Genomic DNA, 18,058 nt, shown 5'->3' with positions numbered 1-18,058 from the left:
CATCTGAATCAACTAATTAACTCTAAACACCTGCCAAAGATTCCTGAGGCTTTTAAAAACTCCCAGCCTGGTTCATTACTCAAAACCGCAATCATGGGTAAGACTGTCGACCTGACTGCTGTCCAGAAGGCCATCATTGACACCCTCAAGCAAGAGGGTAAGACACAGAAAGAAATTTCTGAACGAATAGGCTGTTCCCAGAGTGCTGCATCAAGGCACCTCAGTGGGAAGTCTGTGGGAAGGAAAAAGTGTGGCAGAAAACGCTGCACAACGAGAAGAGGTGACCGGACCCTGAGGAAGATTGTGGAGAAGGACCGATTCCAGACCTTGGGGGACCTGCGGAAGCAGTGGACTGAGTCTGGAGTAGAAACATCCAGAGCCACCGTGTACAGGCGTGTGCAGGAAATGGGCTACAGGTGCCGCATTCCCCAGGTCAAGCCACTTTTGAACCAGAAACAGCGGCAGAAGCGCCTGACCTGGGCTACAGAGAAGCAGCACTGGACTGTTGCATTTCATTCGGAAATCAAGGTGCCAGAGTCTGGAGGAAGACTGGGGAGAGGGAAATGCCAAAATGCCTGAAGTCCAGTGTCAAGTACCCACAGTCAGTGATGGTCTGGGGTGCCATGTCAGCTGCTGGTGTTGGTCCACTGTGTTTTATCAAGAGCAGGGTCAATGCAGCTAGCTATCAGGAGATTTTGGAGCACTGCATGCTTCCATCTGCTGAAAAGCTTTATGGAGATGAAGATGTCAGTTTTCAGCACGACCTGGCACCTGCTCACAGTGCCAAAACCACTGGTAAATGGTTTACTGACCATGGTATTACTGTGCTCAATTGGCCTGCCAACTCTCCTGACCTGAACCCCATAGAGAATCTGTGGGATATTGGGAAGAGAAAGTTGAGAGATGCAAGACCCAACACTCTGGATGAGCTTAAGGCCGCTATCGAAGCATCCTGGGCCTCCATAACACCTCAGCAGTGCCACAGGCTGATTGCCTCCATGCCACGCCGCATTGAAGCAGTGATTTCTGCAAAAGGATTCCCGACCAAGTATTGAGTGCATAACTGAACATAATTATTTGAAGGTTGACTTTTTTTGTATTAAAAACACTTTTCTTTTATTGGTCGGATGAAATATGCTAATTGTTTTAGATAGGAAATTTGGGTTTTCATGAGCTGTATGCCAAAATCATCAATATTAAAACAATAAAAGGCTTGAACTACTTCAGTTGGTGTGTAATGAATCTAAAATATAAGAAAGTCTAATGTTTATCAGTACATTACAGAAAATAATGAACTTTATCACAATATGCTAATTTTTTTAGAAGGACCTGTATATACAGTATACTGTCCTCTGTAGTATATATACAGTATACTGTCCTCATCAGTGTTAATTACTTTACACAGTTTAGTGTCATCTGCGAAAATTGATACTTTACTATGCAAGCCTTCTACAAGATCATTAATAAATATATTGAAGAGAATAGGGCCCAATACTGACCCCTGAGGTACCCCACTAGTGACCGTGACCCAATCTGAGTGTGTACCGTTAATAACCACCCTCTGTTTTCTATCACTGAGCCAGTTACTTACCCACATACAGATGTTTTCTCCCAGTCCGAGCATTCTCATTTTATATACTAACCTTTTATGTGGTACAGTGTCAAATGCTTTGGAGAAGTCCAGATACACAACATCCATTGATTCGCCGCTGTCAAGTCTAGAACTTACCTCCTCATAGAAACTGATTAAATTAGTCTGACATGACCGATCCCTCACGAAGCCATGCTGATATGGCGTTATTTGCTTATTTCTGTTGAGATGCTCTAATATAGCATCTCTCAGAAAACCTTCAAACAGTTTACCCACAACAGATGTTAAACTTACCGGCCTATAGTTTCCAGGCTCTGTTTTTGGCCCCTTTTTGAATATTGGCACCACATATGCCATGTGCCAATCCTGTGGGACATTCCCTGTCAGTATAGAGTCTGCAAATATCAGAAATAAGGGTCTGGCTATGACAGGGGGTAGATTTTTCTTCCTGGTCGGTAGAGGCACGTAAGGCCTTTTCTAATATCAAGGAGAGTTTTGCTTCCGCTCCCATCTTGGTACAACCTGATATTTCTCTACCCTTCATAGTTGAGGTTGATGCTTCTGAGGTGGGTGTGGGTGCAGTCTTGTCTCAGGGTTCCTCACCTGCCAAATGGCGACCGTGTGCCTTTTTCTCGAAGAAACTCTGCTCCGCAGAGAGAAATTACGATGTGGGAGATAGGGAATTGTTAGCCATCAAGTTGGCTTTTGAGGAATGGCGCCATTAGCTAGAGGGAGCCAGACACCCTATTACCGTGTTTACTGACCATAAAAATCTGGCCTACTTGGAGTCAGCCAAGCGTCTGAACCCGAGACAGGCCAGATGGTCTTTGTTCTTTTCAAGGTTTAATTTTGTTGTCACGTTCCGCCCTGGGGTTAAGAATGTGAAGGCAGATGCCCTGTCATGTTGTTTTCCGGGAGGTGGGAATTTTGAAGACCCGGGTCCCATTTTGGCTGAAGGTGTGGTGGTCTCTGCTCTTTTTCCTGAATTGGAGGCAGAGGTGCAGGCAGCCCAGTCAGAGGCTCCTGATCTTTGTCCTCCTGAGAGGTTGTTTGTGCCTCTCGCTTTAAGACACAAGATTTTTAAGGAACACCACAATACGGTCCTTGCTGGGCACCCGGGGGCAAGAGCCACAGTGGATCTCATCGCTCGGAGATTCTGGTGGCCTGCGCTGCGTAAGTCGGTTGAGGGTTTTGTGGCAGCCTGCGAGACTTGCGCTCGTGCCAAAGTCCCTCATTCACGGCCATCAGGTCCTCTCCTTCCCTTACCCATTCCTTCCCATCCTTGGACACATCTGTCCATGGACTTCATAACGGACCTGCCTCGTTCCTCGGGGAAGACTGTGATTCTGGTGGTGGTGGACCGTTTTAGCAAAATGGTGCATTTCATCCCTTTTCCTGGTTTGCCCAATGCTAAGACGCTGGCGCAGGCATTTATTGATCACATTGTCAAATTGCATGGTATTCCTTCAGACATAGTCTCTGATAGGGGCACACAGTTTGTTTCCAGATTCTGGAAGGCTTTCTGTTCTCGCTTGGGGGTTGGGTTGTCATTCTCTTCTGCTTTCCACCCGCAGTCGAATGGCCAGACAGAGCGCGTCAATCAGAATCTGGAGACATATCTGCGCTGTTTTGTGGCGGAGAATCAGGAGGATTGGTGTTCTTTTTTGTCCCTTGCTGAGTTTGCTTTAAATAACCGTCGTCAGGAGTCCTCTGATAAGTCACCATTTTTTGGTGCATATGGGTTTCATCCGCAGTTTCGGACTTTCTCGGGAGAGGGGTCTTCTGGTTTACCTGATGAGGACAGATTCTCCTCGTCTTTGTCTTCTATTTGGCAAAAGATTCAGGATAATCTAAAGAGCATGAGTGAGAGATATAAGCGTGTGGCAGATAAGAGATGTGTGCCTGGTCCGGACCGGAATGTTGGTGATCTGGTGTGGTTGTCTACCAAGAATATCAAATTGAAGGTTCCCTCCTGGAAGTTGGGTCCTAGGTTTATTGGGCCTTACAAAATCCTGTCTGTCATCAATCCTGTTGCCTACCGTCTTGATCTTCCTCAGATTTGGAAGATCCATAATGTTTTTCATAAGTCCTTATTGAAACCTTATGTTCAACCCATTGTACCCTCGCCTTTGCCTCCTCCTCCGATTATGGTTGATGGGAATCTTGAATTTCAGGTCTCTAGGATTGTGGATTCTCGTCTTGTCCGCGGTTCTCTCCAGTACCTCGTTCATTGGGAGGGTTATGGTCCTGAGGAGAGGATGTGGGTCCCAGTGACGGACATTAAGGCCACTCATCTCATCAGGGCTTTCCATAGGTCCCATCCTGAGAAGGTGGGCTCTGAGTGTCCGGAGTCCACTCGTAGAGGGAGGGGTACTGTCACAACCAGACAGCTGAGAAGCTCTGACAGAAGCCTTTCAGAGCCTCCTCCTTGAGTTTTCTTTGTTTTGAATTTCAGTTCCTCATCTCGTTAGCCTCTCTCAGCTGTCATGTAGTTGGACTGATTGCATCCCTTTAAATTCCTCCCCATAATGCATTAGTGTGCGGCTTATACAACTTCCTGGAGTGTGTGTGCATGCTGATCGTATCTTCCAGCCTTCTACAAGATAAGTGCTGTACATTTATTTGTGATTTTCTGTTTGCTGGATCCCAGGTGACCCTGACTCCCTCCGTGTCTAGTGTAGGGAGCTGGTGGTCGTGTCCCCTCACTATTGTAGGGTGTTCAGGTGGTATATAGTCGAGGTACGTGGATATGCGATCATCCACCATTGGGATTTTTGCATAGGCTGAGCAGAGAGGGAGAGAGCCAGGTCTGATGCAGGGGTCTCCCTTTTGTTCCTTAGTTTTGGATCCAGTGAGTCGTGTATTCATTTTGTGTTGTCTTGTTTCCTGTACACCTTCCGTGACACTACCACTAGCCACCACACCATTAGGGGGAGCTCACTGCTTGCAGATTAATAAAGCTCCCATTGAGTTCAATGGTAGCTATATAAATCCATTTGCATTGATCTCCCCCTAGTGGTGGCTGCCAGCAGCCAATTATCTATCTTATGAAGACAGATCTCTCAGAAGTACGGACAGTGAATATCTTTATGCACCATTTTGCTGCTGTTGGGAACAAGACATAAATCTCACCTTCACTGGGGGTTTTCCGGTCAAACACGAGCCAGGCCAGATATAACGCAGCAATGAGCCACCAGTCCGTGCAGAAGAGGTAGAGGAGGATCGCGGTGCAGGCCACCCCTGTTATACAGAAATAATGTTATAAGGGGGCAGTGCTCATACTATTCTGGAGATTTTTGTCCCACGCTTCCCCTTTGCAGCATCTGCCATAAATCAAGTCACCTGTGACGCACGTTACAACACGTAACATCTTACCTCCTACAGAGACAGTGATGACCCATTGTAACACAGAGATGATTTGAAGTTGTCTTTTCACTCGAGACCTGGATGGCCGGGGGACGGAGGGCAGATCCTGCACGGTGGAGAGGAGGCTGGATCCAGTCCCTGTAGAGACACAAGACCCTCATTACTCTGTACAAGTGTCTCCCCTTTCCCCCTAAGCTGTCACTAAAATTTGTTCAGTCACCCCTCCATGATTTCAATGCTACTGCATGTTACAGCTCCAATTCTGATGATTTTAATTTATACTCCAGTCACACCCAGAGCTGCATCCACAACTTCTTCTGGGGCGGTCTGCAGTGTGCAGATTTTCCAGTTTCTTATAATGCACCGCTGTCCTCTATGCAAGATGGAAAGGATTTGGGGTACAGGCCCAATATTATCTATGCCTACTATGTTTTGCCCATCTCTCTGCGGGGGATGGCAGTGCCAGAAAGAGTTAACTGGACACATTTAAAGGACTTTTTTACTTCTGACACCTGGGACCCCCTGATCAGCTGTTCGAGAAGGCAGCAGTGCTCCTGTGCGCATCGCATCCTTCTCTGCTCGTCCTAGGCCGAGTGACAGCACGTTCATGTATAATGCGGCCTCGGAGCAGCTCAGCCCCATTAAAGTGAATGTGGCTGAGGGGCAATACCAAGAACGGCCACTATACAATATACGGCGCTGTTCTTGGTGAGCTGTGAGAAGGCAGCGGCTCTGACAGGAGCACTGGTACCTTCTCAAAAAGCGGATCAGTGGGGGTCCCAGGTGTTGGACCCCCAAAGATAAAATACTGATCAACCTCTCCAGAGGATAGGTCATCAGTAAAGAAAACCCTTTTAACCACTTCAGCCCCGCTAGGTGAAACCCCCTTCATGACCAGAGCACTTTTTACACTTCGGCACTACACTCCTTTCACCGTTTATTGCTCGGTCATGCAACTTACCACCCAAATGAATTTTACCTCCTTTTCTTCTCACTAATAGAGCTTTCATTTGGTGGTATTTTATTGCTGCTGACATTTTTACTTTTTTTGTTATTAATCAAAATGTAACGATTTTTTTGCAAAAAAATGACATTTTTCACTTTCAGCTGTAAAATTTTGCAAAAAAAACGACATCCATATATAAATTTTTCGCCAAATTTATTGTTCTACATGTCTTTGATAAAAAAAAAATGTTTGGGCAAAAAAAAAAAATGGTTTGGGTAAAAGTTATAGCGTTTACAAACTATGGTACAAAAATGTGAATTTCTGCATTTTGAAGCAGCTCTGACTTTCTGAGCACCTGTCATGTTTCCTGAGGTTCTACAATGCCCAGACAGTAGAAACACCCCACAAATGACCCCATTTCGGAAAGTAGACACCCTAAGGTATTCGCTGATGGGCATAGTGAGTTCATAGAACTTTTTATTTTTTGTCAAAAGTTAGCGGAAAATGATGATGATTTTTTTTATTTTTATTTTTCTTACAAAGTCTCATATTCCACTAACTTGCGACAAAAAAAAAATAATTCTAGGAACTCGCCATGCCCCTCACGGAATACCTTGGGGTGTCTTCTTTCCAAAATGGGGTCACTTGTGGCGTAGTTATACTGCCCTGGCAATTTAGGGGCCCAAATGTGTGAGAAGTACTTTGCAATCAAAATGTGTAAAAAATGACCGGTGAAATCCAAAAGGTGCACTTTGGAATATGTGCCCCTTTGCCCACCTTGGCAGCAAAAAAGTGTGACACATCTGGTATCGCCGTACTCAGGAGAAGTTGGGGAATGTGTTTTGGGGTGTCATTTTACATATACCCATGCTGGGTGAGAAAAATATCTTGGTCAAATGCCAACTTTGTATAAAAAAATGGGAAAAGTTGTCTTTTGCCAAGATATTTCTCTCATCCAGCATGGTTATATGTAAAATGACAGCCCAAAACACATTCCCCAACTTCTTCTGAGTACGGCGATACCAGATGTGTGACACTTTTTTGCAGCCAAGGTGGGCAAAGGGGCACATATTCCAAAGTGCACCTTTCAGATTTTGCAGGCCATTTTTTACACATTTTGATTGGAAGGTACTTCTCACACATTTGGGCCCCTAAATTGCCAGGGCAGTATAACTACGCCACAAGTGACCCCATTTTGGAAAGACACCCTAAGGTATTCCGTGAGGGGCACGGCGAGTTCCTAGAATTTTTTATTTTTTGTCACAAGTTAGCGGAAAATGATGATTTTTTTTTTTTCTCTTTTTTCCTTACAAAGTCTCATATTCCACTAACTTGCGACAAAAAATAAAAATTCTAGGAACTCGCCATGCCCCTCACGGAATACCTTGGGGTGTCTTCTTTCCAAAATGGGGTCACTTGTGGCGTAGTTATACTGCCCTGGCAATTTAGGGGCCCAAATGTGTGAGAAGAACTTTGCAATCAAAATCTGTAAAAAATGATCGGTGAAATCCGAAAGGTGCACTTTGGAATATGTGCCCCTTTGCCCACCTTGGCATCAAAAAAGTGTCACACATCTGGTATCGCCGTACTCAGGAGAAGTTGGGGAATGTGATTTGGGGTGTCATTTTACATATACCCATGCTGGGTGAGAGAAATATCTTGGCAAAAGACAACTTTTCCCATTTTTTATACAAAGTTGGCATTTGACCAAGATATTTTTCTCACCCAGCATGGGTATATGTACAATGACACCCCAAAACACATTGCCCAACTTCTCCTGAGTACGGCGATACCACATGTGTCACACTTTTTTGCTGCCAAGGTGGGCAAAGGGGCACATATTCCAAAGTGCACCTTTCGGATTTTGCAGGCCATTTTTTACACATTTTGATTGCAAAGTTCTTCTCACACATTTGGGCCCCTAAATTGCCAGGGCAGTATAACTACGCCACAAGTGACCCCATTTTGGAAAGAAGACACCCCAAGGTATTCCGTGAGGGGCATGGCGAGTTCCTAGAATTTTTTATTTTTTGTCGCAAGTTAGTGGAATATGAGACTTTGTAAGGAAAAAAGAAAAAAAAAGAAAAATCATCATTTTCCGCTAACTTGTGACAAAAAATAAAAAATTCTAGGAACTCGCCGTGCCCCTCACGGAATACCTTGGGGTGTCTTCTTTCCAAAATGGGGTCACTTGTGGCGTAGTTATACTGCCCTGGCAATTTAGGGGCCCAAATGTGTAAGAAGTACCTTGCAATCAAAATGTGTAAAAAATGGCCTGCGAAATCCGAAAGGTGCCCCTTTGCCCACCTTGGCTGCAAAAAAGTGTCACACATGTGGTATCGCCGTACTCAGGAGAAGTTGGGCAATGTGTTTTGGGGGGTCATTTTACATATACCCATGCTGGGTGAGAGAAATATCTTAGCAAAAGACAACTTTTCCCATTTTTTTATACAAAGTTGGCATTTGACCAAGATATTTTTCTCACCCAGCATGGGTATATGTAAAATGACACCCCAAAACACATTCCCCAACTTCTCCTGAGTACGGCGATACCAGATGTGTCACACTTTTTTGCAGCCTAGATGCGCAAAGGGGCCCAAATTCCTTTTAGGAGGGCATTTTTAGACATTTGGATCCCAGACTTCTTCTCACACTTTCGGGCCCCTAAAAAGCCAGGGCAGTATAAATACCCCACATGTGACCCCATTTTGGAAAGAAGACACCCCAAGGTATTCAATGAGGGGCCTGGCGAGTTCCTAGAATTTTTTTTTTTTTGCATAAGTTAGCGGATATTGATTTTTTTTTGTTTTTTTCTCACAAAGTCTCACTTTCCGCTAACTTAGGACAAAAATTTCAATCTTTCATGGACTCAATATGCCCCTCACGGAATACCTTGGGGTGTCTTCTTTCCGAAATGGGGTCACATGTGGGGTATTTATACTGCCCTGGCTTTTTAGGGGCCCTAAAGCGTGAGAAGAAGTCTGGAATATAAATGTCTAAAAATGTTTACGCATTTGGATTCCGTGAGGGGTATGGTGCGTCCATGGGAGATTTTATTTTTTGACACAAGTTAGTGGAATATGAGACTTAGTAAGAAAAAACAAAAACAAACAAAATTTCCGCTAACTTGTGCCAAAAAAAATGTCTGAATGGAGCCTTACAGGAGGGTGATCAATGACAGGGGGGTGATCACCCATATAGACTCCCGGATCACCCCCCTGTCATTGATCACCCCCCTGGTAAGGCTCCATTCAGACGTCCGCATGATTTTTTACGGATCCATGGATCGGATCCACAGAACGCATGCGGACGTCTGAATGGAGCCTTACAGGGGGGTTATCAATGACAGGGGGTGATCAGGGTAATCAGGGTGATCACCCCCCTGTCACTGATCACCCCCCCTGTAAGGCTCCATTCAGACATCCGCATGATTTTTTACGGATCCATGGATCGGATCCACAGAACGCATGCGGACGTCTGAATGGAGCCTTACAGGGGGGTTATCAATGACAGGGGGTGATCAGGGTAATCACCCCCCTGTCACTGATCACCCCCCCTGTAAGGCTCCATTCAGACGTCCGCATGATTTTTACTGATCCATGGATACATGGATCGGATCCGTAAAAATCATGCGGACGTCTGAATGGAGCCTTACAGGGGGGTGATCAATGACAGGGGGGTGATCAATGACAGGGGGGTGATCAGGGAGTGTATATGGGTGATCACCCGCCTGTCATTGATCACCCCCCTGTAAGGCTCCATTCAGACGTCCGTATGCTTTTTGCGGATCAGATCCATGTATCCGTGGATCCGTAAAAATCATACGGACGTCTGAACGGAGCCTGACGGGGGTGATCAATGACAGGGCGGTGATCAATGACAGGGGGGTGATCAGGGAGTTTATATGGGGTGATCATGGGTTTATAAGGGGTTAATAAGTGACGGGGGGGGGGGGGTGTAGTGTAGTGTGGTGTTTGGTGGGACTGTACTGACCTACCTGAGTCCTCTGGTGGTCGATCCTAACAAAAGGGACCACCAGAGGACCAGGTAGGAGGTATATTAGACGCTGTTATGAAAACAGCGTCTAATATACCTGTTAGGGGTTAAAAAATTCGGATCTCCAGCCTGCCAGCGAACGATCGCCGCTGGCAGGCTGGAGATCCACTCGCTTACCTTCCGTTCCTGTGAGCGCGCGCGCCTGTGCGCGCTCACAGGAAATCTCGCGTCTCGCGAGAAGACGCGTATATGCGTCCAGGAGAAATAAAGCAACCACCTCCCGGACGCATATACGCGTACAGCGGTCGGGAGGTGGTTAACTAGAGCTCTGGACTGTGCTCCACAACCCTCCGTCATCTGCTTCAAACATCGTATTATTATTAGGTCCAAAATTCCTACAGCCTCCACTAGAAGGAGCTTACTACAAATTCTGCCTGCCTACAGCCTCCACTAGAGGGAGCTTACTATATATTCTGCCTGCCTACAGCCTCCACTAGAGGGAGCTTACTATATATTCTGCCTGCCTACAGCCTCCACTAGAGGGAGCTTACTACAAATTCTGCCTGCCTACAGCCTCCACTAGAGGGAGCTTACTATAAATTCTGCCTACCTACAGTCACCACTAGAGGGAGCTTACTATAAATTCTGCCTGCCTACAGCCTCCACTAGAGGGAGCTTACTATAAATTCTGCCTGCCTACAGCCTCCACTAGAGGGAGCTTACTATAAATTCTGCCTTCCTACAGCCACCACTAGAGGGAGCTTACTATAAATTCTGCCTGCCTACAGCCTCCACTAGAGGGAGCTTACTATAAATTCTGCCTGCCTACAGCCTCCACTAGAGGGAGCTTACTATAAATTCTGCCTGCCTACAGCCACCACTAGAGGGAGCTTACTATAATTCTGCCTGCCTACAGCCTCCACTAGAGGGAGCTTACTATAAATTCTGCCTGCCTACAGCCTCCACTAGAGGGAGCTTACTATAAATTCTGCCTGCCTACAGCCTCCACTAGAGGGAGCTTAGTATAAAATCTGCCAACCTACAGCCTCCACTAGAGGGAGCTTACTAGAAAATCTGCCAGCCTAAAGTCACCACTAGAGGGAGCTTAGTATAAAATCTGCCAACCTACAGCCACCATTAGAGGGAGCTTACTATAAATTCTGCCTGCCTACAGCCTCCACTAGAGGGAGCTTACTATAAATTCTGCCTGCCTACAGCCTCCACTAGAGGGAGCTTACTATAAATTCTGCCTGCCTACAGCCTCCACTAGAGGGAGCTTACTATAAATTCTGCCTGCCTACAGCCTCCACTAGAGGGAGCTTACTATAAATTCTGCCTGCCTACAGCCTCCACTAGAGGGAGCTTACTACAAATTCTGCCTGCCTACAGCCACCACTAGAGGGAGCTTACTATAAATTCTGCCTGCCTACAGCCACCACTAGAGGGAGCTTACTATAAATTCTGCCTGCCTACAGTCTCCACTAGAGGGAGCTTACTACAAATTCTGCCTGCCTACAGCCACGACTAGAGGGAGCTTACTATACATTCTGCCTGCCTACAGCCTCCACTAGAGGGAGCTTACTATAAATTCTGCCTGCCTACAGCCACCACTAGAGGGAGCTTACTATAAATTCTGCCTGCCTATAGCCTCCACTAGAGGGAGCTTACTATACATTCTGCCTGCCTACAGCCTCCACTAGAGGGAGCTTACTATACATTCTGCCTGCCTACAGCCTCCACTAGAGGGAGCTTACTATAAATTCTGCCTACCTACAGCCTCCACTAGAGGGAGCTTACTATAAATTCTGCCTGCCTACAGTCTCCACTAGAGGGAGCTTACTATAAATTCTGCCTGCCTACAGCCACCACTAGAGGGAGCTTACTATAAATTCTGTCTGCCTACAGCCTCCACTAGAGGGAGCTTACTATAAATTCTGCCTGCCTACAGTCACCACTAGAGGGAGCTTACTACAAATTCTGCCTGCCTACAGCCACGACTAGAGGGAGCTTACTATACATTCTGCCTGCCTACAGCCTCCACTAGAGGGAGCTTACTATAAATTCTGCCTGCCTACAGCCACCACTAGAGGGAGCTTACTATAAATTCTGCCTGCCTATAGCCTCCACTAGAGGGAGCTTACTATACATTCTGCCTGCCTACAGCCTCCACTAGAGGGAGCTTACTATAAATTCTGCCTGCCTACAGTCTCCACTAGAGGGAGCTTACTATACATTCTGCCTGCCTACAGCCTCCACTAGAGGGAGCTTACTATACATTCTGCCTGCCTACAGCCTCCACTAGAGGGAGCTTACTATAAATTCTGCCTACCTACAGCCTCCACTAGAGGGATCTTACTAAAAATTCTTTCTGCCTACAGCCTCCACTAGAGGGAGCTTACTATAAATTCTGCCTGCCTACAGTCTCCACTAGAGGGAGCTTACTATAAATTCTGCCTGCCTACAGCCTCCACTAGAGGGATCTTACTAAAAATTCTGCCTGCCTACAGCCTCCACTAGAGGGAGCTTACTACAAGTTCTTCCTGCCTACAGCCTCCACTAGAGGGAGCTTAGTATAAAATCTGCCAACCTACAGCCACCATTAGAGGGAGCTTACTATAAATTCTGCCTGCCTACAGTCTCCACTAGAGGGAGCTTACTATAAATTCTGCCTGCCTACAGCCTCCACTAGAGGGAGCTTACTATAAATTCTGCCTGCCTACAGCCTCCACTAGAGGGAGCTTAGTATAAATTCTGCTTGCCTAAAGTTAACATTTGAAGAAGGGCAGTGTCTAAACCCGAGTGGTAAAGACCTTGTGATGTCATATGACATTGGATCCCAAGTGGCCATGTTAATTATTATTTTATATTATAATACTTTATTACCAGAGCACATGGGATGTAGATATTTTCCTGCTTGTGACATCACGGTTTATGGAGTTTAGACACAATCCTAGATGAATCTTAGCTGCTCATTGCAAATTCTGCCTGCATACAGCCACCACTAGAGGGAGCTAAGTAAAGGAACCCTGATGGCGAGAAAAGGAGCAGAGGTGCTAGATCTGCAAGTAATGCTTATTATTATATGGCATTTAACCGCCCAGGAAAGGGAATACTTGCTCAATTGATAGGACTCTATTCTTGGGATAGGTTGTGGTCCCCGCGAATAGAGTTCCTATGTCCATTGTTTGAATGGAGTAATGGTCGAGCATGCTCCCTGCTGCTCCATTTATTCTCTATTGGATCAGGTCGTCCCATAGAGAATGAATAGTGTGACTGTGCACATGCCATGTGGACAAGGGAACAGGACCCCTATTCTCAAGGCTGGTAAGGGTCCCACCGATGTAACAGTGATGCTCTTTACTGCTGATAGGAGGTTAACTTTCTAACCGGTCCGGATGCGTTCAGGAAAACTCTCACCATTTCGCAAGCAAGTTCAGTCAGTTTTAGATGCGATTGCGTTCAGTTGTTCAGTTTTTATCGCGTGGGTGAAATGTGCATTGATGCGTTTTTCACGCACGTGATTAAAAAACTGAAGAAGGTTTACAAACAACATCTCTTAGCAACCATCAGTGAAAAACGCATCCCATTCGCACTTGCTTGTGGATGTGATGCGTTTTTCACACAGCCCCCATTCACTTCTATGGGGCCAGGGCTGCGTGAAAAATTCGCATCACGTTCGCATCACGCATTGCTCCCGCACGGAATACTCGCTCGTGTTAAAGGGGCCTTCGTGGTCAGTGTGAAAAATGAAGGATTTTTGGGTTTTAGTTGAAATATAAACTTCAAAATAACATCATTTAAAAATATTAAAAAATATGCTAAACATTAAGTGATTTAAACAGCAGGTTGTTTTCTGATGATCACACACTTGAAATCAAACACGTGAACGCTCACAAGCTCGCAATGTTTGTCTGCTTGTATAGGTGCTTTCTTTTTCCTGTCTGGATTCAGGGGTTCAGTTTGGGCTCATGCACACGACCGTATGTGTTTTTTTGTGTTCCACAAAACACAGATCCTCAAAAAAAAAGGATGACATCTGTGTGGCGCCTGTTTTTTTTTGCAGATCCATTGTAATAATGCCCTAAAACGGACAAGAATAGGACATTTTCTTTCTTTTTTTTTTTTTACGGAAAGGACATGCGGACACGGAATGCACATGGAGCCATTTCCGTTTTTTCAAGCTCCACTGAAATGAATGGTTCCGTATAAGAACCTGTAAAAAAAAATAAAAAATGAAGAAAAATACGTTCGTGTGCATGAGCCCATAGCGTCTGGCCTCAACCATGACTTGCATGTATTTTTACAGAGAACTGCCGGAGTCCACGCCATCTTTACTGCATTATCAGGCTGGACCAGCAATGCATTTCCCACAGAACAAAACCAGCTCTGCTACATCTCTGACCATTATACAGACTAGCGACCTAAACTCGTAAATTGGAACTGCACTGATAACCATTTATTGCTGCTGTCAGGACATGTTGAGAGTTGTAGTTTCATCCAAACTGAACAGTCAGAGGTTGCAGGCTACACAAATGTAGCAGAGCTGAATCAGTTATGGGCCTAATAAGTACTTTTACACAGGACTGCAGGTTTCAGCATTACAGATAAGCAGTACCTGTCCCAATGACTAATTAGCAGCTCAGTTCTAATGGCAAATAAACGTATAGGGGCACACTTATCAAGCTCGTCTGTTTCTTAGACCTCAATTAGACGGGAGCAGTGGATTCTCTGTCAGTATTTTGCCGACTATTTATGAAAAGTCGCACAGCAGCAGATGAATGAGGCGTCTTTGCATTAGTCAGGTGATAACATTCTAATTACTATGCGCATGAAAAAAGAAACAAATGACCTGCGAAAAGTCGCACATCTAACAGAAACTGCAAATTTTAATGCTAAAAAAAAATAATAATAATAATAATCTGTCGTCACTACTCAAAACCAACAAAAATAAGCCACCCTGGAGTGGAGCAAAAATTGGGCAATTGCAAAATTAGTCTAAATCTTCAAAATTCTCGAATGAGGTGCAAAAACTCCAAAACAGGCACATTTTCAGTATTAAATGCACCTAACAAAAAGTTTTAAACAGCATTATTTCAACCCAAAACAGGCGAAAACATCATAGTAAATGTGCCCCATAGAATCAAAATCTGCCAGATAATAGAGGACGCAATCAGCATGGCAGTGCCAGGTGCCCGCACTCACCCTGCAGCAGCCCAGAGCTCGGAGTGTTGAGTGTCTTCATGTTGCAGCCTGCAGTACCACACACCCCCACACACTGAATGGTACGGGCGGCTCATCGCTGAGCCTTATATATAAAGAGGGAGGCGGACACAATCAAGTGACAGCGTCAGGGGGAGGAGTGACAGATGGTATTTCACCTCCTGCAAAGGTGCCAGCTGCATTCACATGCACAGAGAGGGTGATCAGTGCTGGCACCAGGCACAGTGATGGGGACTATGCAGTAGTCCACAGATCCCCACATAAGGGCTCGTTCACACAAACGTTTTTTGCTTTCTGTATACGGTCCGTATACGGAACCATTCATTTCAATGGGTTCACAAAAAAAAACCTGAATGTACTCCGTATGCATTCCATTTCGTATTTCCTTTTTTCGTTCCGCAACATTTTAAGTCAGGTCCTATTATTTTCAGCAAATCACGTTCAGTGGCTCCATTCAAGTCAACGGGTCCGTATAAAAAACAGAATGCATACGGAACACATGTCTGTATGTCATCCGTTTTTTGCGGATCCACGCCGTAGAAATGTGTTTGGTGTTTGCAATGATTACAAAGTCCCTGTTTTTGTGGAAACAACGGATCCCCAAAAAATGGAACAACGGATCCGTGAAAAACGAGCCGCAAAACCATACGGTCGTGTGAACAAGCCCTAAGAGTCCATTCACACGTCCGTAGGGCCTCTTGCACATGACCGAATGGATTTCTCAGTATTTTGCGGTCCATTTTTTGCGGAACGGAGCAGCTGGCCCCTGATAGAACAGTACTATCCTTGTCCGTTTGAACGGATTGAAGATACGGAAACGGAAGACATACTGAGTACCTTCCGTTTTTTTTTGCGGATCCATTGAAATGAATGGTTCCGTATACGGTCCGTATATGGAATGCAAAAACGGAACGTAAGAGGTCTAAGTGTTTGGCAGATCCGCAAAACACGGACACTGGCAATGTGCATCGCCGGCACTATAATACAAAATGCATAATCTTGTCCGCAATTGCGGACAAGATTAGGACATGTTTTATTTTTTGGTGGATGCGGAAGTGCAGATCCGGAAATGCGGACAGCACATAGTGTGGTTTTACCTCTTAAAATGCCCCTGTGGCAAAGTCTATGTAGGAGAGACAACGCAAAAAATCCGTGACCGCGTGTGCCAACACAAGTCGATTATTAGACGAAAAAAATCTCCTATTACCAGTAGCGCCACATTTTTACGCAGCAGGGCATAACTTGGCACAATTGAAATTTCAGGTGATTGAGCAGATTAAAGCCAGCAGACGGGGAGGCGACATCGCAAAACAACTTCAAACCGGGGAAGCCTTCTGGATCCATAAATTGGATAGCTTGGAGCTTAAGGCTACCTCTACACGACGACATTTGTCGCGCGACATTTTGTTGCACTAATGTCGCGCAACAATTTTTATAATGGCAGTCTATGGTGTCGCACTGCAACATGCTGTGACTGCGACGCAACAGTCGCAGAAAATCAATTCGAGATGGATTTTTCTGCGACTGTTGCGTCGCAGTCGCAGCATGTTGCACGTTTCAGTGCGACACCATAGACTGCCATTATAAAAATTGTCGCGCGACAAATGTTGCAGTGTAGTTGTGCCCTATTATTGTCGCGCGACAAATGTCGTCGTGTAGACGTAGCCTAAGGGAATGAACAGAGCGTACGAGATCCGGAGCCTCTTGTAACATGAAGACATATTTCCCTTATACCGTTAATTCTACACCCCAGAATACAGATTGCTTACGCTATCTTTCCCCTCGGCCAGAATATTTATGTGTTAGACACATGCGGATAACCTCTACACGGAGATACAGTTGCAAGAAAAAGTATGTGAACCCTTTGGAATGATATGGATTTCTGCACAAATTGGTCATAAAATGTGATCTGATCTTCATCTAAGTCATAACAATAGACAATCACAGTCTGCTTAAACTAATAACACACAAAGAGTTAAATGTTACCATGTTTTTATTGAACACACCATGTAAACATTCACAGTGCAGGTGGAAAAAGTATGTGAACCCCTAGACTAATGACATCTCCAAGAGCTAATTGGAGTGAGGTGTCAGCCACCTGGAGTCCAATCAATGAGATGAGATTGGAGGTGTTGGTTACAGCTGCCCTATAAAAAACACACACCAGTTCTGGGTTTGCTTTTCACAAGAAGCATTGCCTGATGTGAATGATGCCTCGCACAAAAGAGCTCTCAGAAGACCTACGATTAAGAATTGTTGACTTGCATAAAGCTGGAAAGGGTTATAAAAGTATCTCCAAAAGCCTTGCTGTTCATCAGTCCACGGTAAGACAAATTGTCTATAAATGGAGACAGTTCAGCACTGCTGCTACTCTCCCCAGGGTTCACATACTTTTTCTTGCAACTGTAGGTACACATTTCTCCCCAGGGAGAGTTAGAACCTATGGTCCTTCTGGCAATCCCATTATTACAAATGTGTTTTTCAATTTGCCAACCACTTTTTGACCCATCCATTCCGCGTGTCTAGATGTTCATCGCTTATACACTTTACCTTCATACTTCTATACCCCTTTTGACCACCTATTTTACCACCTGATGCCTCATCTCCAACATTGTTATATTATCTCCTTTCTTCCAGATAGAACTATTGGCTATCCTTTAGTAAGTATATAGTATGGTCCGGATGACCTTTGGCATCCCCTTCATCCCTTTTTTTTTACTATAGACAGCTCACATACGATACTAAATACCGCCACCCTGCTACTCTAGTCAGTCCTCACAGGGAGACACGGTCCAACCTCCTCCCAGATTGAGGCGTGAAGCGCACGGCAGCCTGGGCGCATGCGCAGCCCGTTTCGGATGACGTGCACATTCTTTGAAATAGGACGCGCGGACCGGTCCACGCCGCGCACCTTCCGATAGTGGTGAGGCACAACACCA

The 18,058-nt window shown here is 45.4% G+C and overlaps 1 protein-coding gene across 1 annotated transcript in view; it reads right to left on the bottom strand.

The window, feature by feature from the left end:
• The window catches only part of LOC122923132 (diacylglycerol O-acyltransferase 2-like), a 58,478-nt gene extending 43,299 nt beyond the window's left edge, over positions 1–15,179 (bottom strand). Inside the window, exons 1-3 of the mRNA XM_044273855.1 lie at positions 15,102–15,179; positions 4,967–5,095; positions 4,724–4,831 (exon numbers count right to left, since the gene is read on the bottom strand). Of these exons, the coding sequence (XP_044129790.1) occupies positions 4,724–4,831; positions 4,967–5,095; positions 15,102–15,141 (277 nt within the window). The 5' untranslated portion in view covers positions 15,142–15,179. The remainder of the gene's footprint in view (positions 1–4,723; positions 4,832–4,966; positions 5,096–15,101) is intronic.
• Positions 15,180–18,058: the final 2,879 nt, after the last annotated feature.

This window comes from Bufo gargarizans, unplaced genomic scaffold (genome assembly GCF_014858855.1).
Source record: "Bufo gargarizans isolate SCDJY-AF-19 unplaced genomic scaffold, ASM1485885v1 original_scaffold_1246_pilon, whole genome shotgun sequence".
NCBI classification, from domain to species: domain Eukaryota; kingdom Metazoa; phylum Chordata; class Amphibia; order Anura; family Bufonidae; genus Bufo; species Bufo gargarizans.
The sequence above is the reverse complement of the archived record's forward strand: the minus strand, read 5'-3'. Positions and strand labels throughout refer to the sequence as shown.